The sequence below is a fragment of the Lycium ferocissimum genome, unplaced genomic scaffold, assembly GCF_029784015.1.
Source record: "Lycium ferocissimum isolate CSIRO_LF1 unplaced genomic scaffold, AGI_CSIRO_Lferr_CH_V1 ctg29974, whole genome shotgun sequence".
Taxonomy (NCBI): domain Eukaryota; kingdom Viridiplantae; phylum Streptophyta; class Magnoliopsida; order Solanales; family Solanaceae; genus Lycium; species Lycium ferocissimum.
The window spans coordinates 14,681-17,486 of record NW_026725321.1 but is presented as its reverse complement, the minus strand read 5'-3'; the positions used below and the strand labels follow the sequence as shown (position 1 = coordinate 17,486).

Below are 2,806 nucleotides of genomic sequence, written 5' to 3'. Positions count from 1 at the left end.
CGAGGCATTGCCATAGTACGTGTGTACGAGAATGGAGCATGAGAGGTGACTACCGTATTTCATAACATTTACATAGCAAGACGATTGCATTCGTGGCACTCCATTTGAATTGCTATTCATGTCATTGCATGGCACATTCTCTGATTGATTCTTGATTTGTGAATTATTGAGTTGTTGTTTGTAAGTGTATATATATATATTATTATTATTATTATTATATTAACAACTCTACTACTATGTGTTGATAATATTATATGAGTATATTAGGTGAGTTCATTATTATTTTCATTATTATTATTATTAACAACTATTGCTACTATGTGTTGATAATATGCTACTATGTATTGATAATATCGTATGAGTATATTACGTGAGTTCATTATTATTATTACCTAATAATTTTTACGACGAGCGAGATTGTCAGGGAATAACGCGCAAATCACGTTTATAGAGACTAGTATAAGGTAATATTGTAATTGAGTTAGGAGTGTAAAATATTAGATCTTCTTACCTAGTTGAAATAAGGAAAGACTTAATAACAAAAAAATCATTAATTTCGAATTACCAAGTATTAAGAAAATAGTAAATGATAATTTTGTTTATTAAAGAGTCCTTATTAGTTAAACCAGTCGGGAAAAAAAGATTAAAAAAATCAACTGCTCCGTAATAGTCATTCTTCAGTTCTTTGTTTGTCCGTAGTACATATTCTACCCACTTTCGATTTCCAACATATGAGGTTTTTTAATTGTACTATTTAATTCTAGTAAGAAAAGGATTTGAACAAATTAATTGAAATCCTAAATTTTAGGTAGTGGAAGAAGTCAAGAGGTCCTCTAAGTCTACGGCAAGAAAAAATTTGATCAATTTACATTCCTTTTAGGTAGCAAAATCTGTCCTTTCCTTTCCTTTTAGCAGTAGAACTCTTCCCGCAGCCAGCAACCCCCCCCTCCCTGGGCGCGCCCCCGCGCAAACCCCATATACTTTGAGTAAATAAATGTTTAATCGATGCAAGCAGAATCTTTTATGCTAATATTCATTTGAATAATTAAATATTATTTATGGCTTATTACTCTCTTGGTAACAAAGTTTTAAACAAAATTGTAGGAATGAGAATCCTTATGTGGATCAAAAGTAATAAAATTTATACGAATCTTTTTTTTTCCCTTTTGTTGATTGATCGAAATTCTTTAAATAAAACGTCAAAGTGGATAATAGTAGGAATATAAGTAAATAATAATTTGAGAAAAATAGTAAATGACAATTCTGTCTATTGTTGAGCTAATAGTAAATGACAATTCTGTCTATAATTGAGCCTTTTAACGAAGGCCAAAAAATTCAATTAACATTTTTAAGACTTTTCGAGCTTTTAATATGGTATAGATTATGTAAAAAGGGAATAAATTCTACGTCACAAAAGGAAATAATTAATTTGATTAGAATACAATTAGGATTCTATTGTCTTTAATATTCTTTTCTTAAATTTTAGCTATAAAAGTTAAAGTACAAGTATGGAGAACTTGCCCTAAATCCCTCATGAGAACCCAACCCAAATACTGAAAACGTATGCTATATAACTTGTGGCAAAATTAACGTACAAAGGTTTATTTTATTTCACCTTTCTCCTTCTGCACAATAATGGAGAAGCATTATTCCGAAGACATAATTATGGAGAAGCATTGTTCTGAAGACATAGTATTGGAGATCCTAACAAGGCTTCCTGCCAAGTCTCTCATGCGATTCAAGTGTATTTCTAAAGCCTGGAACACCTTGATAGGACATCCCAACTTTGCAAAATTGCACAAAGCTCGTTCTCAAGCCCGCCTTTTGTTTGAACTAGAAGTAGAACCTCATTTCTGGAAGTTTCGTCCTCATTACAAGAAGTATCCTACAAGAAAGCGAAGACGATTAGAAGGATGTTCTTTAGAACTCACAGGGCCTTATCATTATTTCAACTATGACGAGATGAGTATCTGCTCAAATCATTGCAATGGCCTTGTTTGTTTGTATAGCTTTAAAGATACTCAAGCTTATTTGTACAATGTCGCCACGGGGGAGATAAAGGCTTTGCCATTCTCTGTGAATCCCGAGAAATACCCTGAATTCTTTCTGGGATTTGATATGGTAACGGAAAAATACAAGTTGCTCCATGTTTTCGTGAAAAGAAATAAGGGAATACCGCGGATTAAGAGTAGGATTCTAACTCTAGGAATCAATTCTTGGAGAAAAATCATTATGCCGCCTAATTTCTTCTGTGTTAGGCCTGAGGGATGTATTTTCCTCGATGGGGTTCTTTATCCAATTTACAAACCTGTCACCTACTTCAATTTTAGAGAGGAGGAGTTTGGGAATCTTCCACACATACAACACAGTATTTTCAGCCTGAATATAATGCAAACTGCATTATCAAAAACTGGTTATCCATTGCGGCAGGAGAAGTGAAGATGTCAATATGCTATACGATGACCTTAACAAGGTTTTTACGACATTTGTGAACAACTCTAATTATCCCAGTTCAGAGAAAGTTGCCTTGCTTGAAACAGAGAGGATTGACATGACAAAGTGGGGAAACGCTGTTTTAGCAACAGCTAGCATTATTGGTGCCCCAACTTCTTTGGTTTTCCCTGATCCCTTTATCTTAAGATCCGTAAGCAGTTTTGTCGAGAACATTATCCCATTAGCGTCTTTATTTTGAAAAGGTATTTAGTTTTTTCTTTTATTCAAGAAGTTGTAAACATATGTCTACCACTTTATGGATTGTGCATTCTTATCAGTTTCATCAGCTGCTGTTCTGCATTGATATACATCA

General features: G+C 33.4%; 1 protein-coding gene across 1 annotated transcript; it reads left to right on the top strand.

Moving 5' to 3' along the window:
* The first annotated feature begins 1,501 nt into the window (after positions 1-1,501).
* Positions 1,502-2,439, top strand: LOC132043899 (F-box protein At2g15640-like). Its single transcript, XM_059434354.1, has one exon. It carries the CDS (start codon positions 1,636-1,638, stop codon positions 2,437-2,439), a length of 804 nt encoding a protein of 267 aa, XP_059290337.1. The 5' UTR covers positions 1,502-1,635.
* The last annotated feature ends 367 nt before the right edge of the window (positions 2,440-2,806 follow it).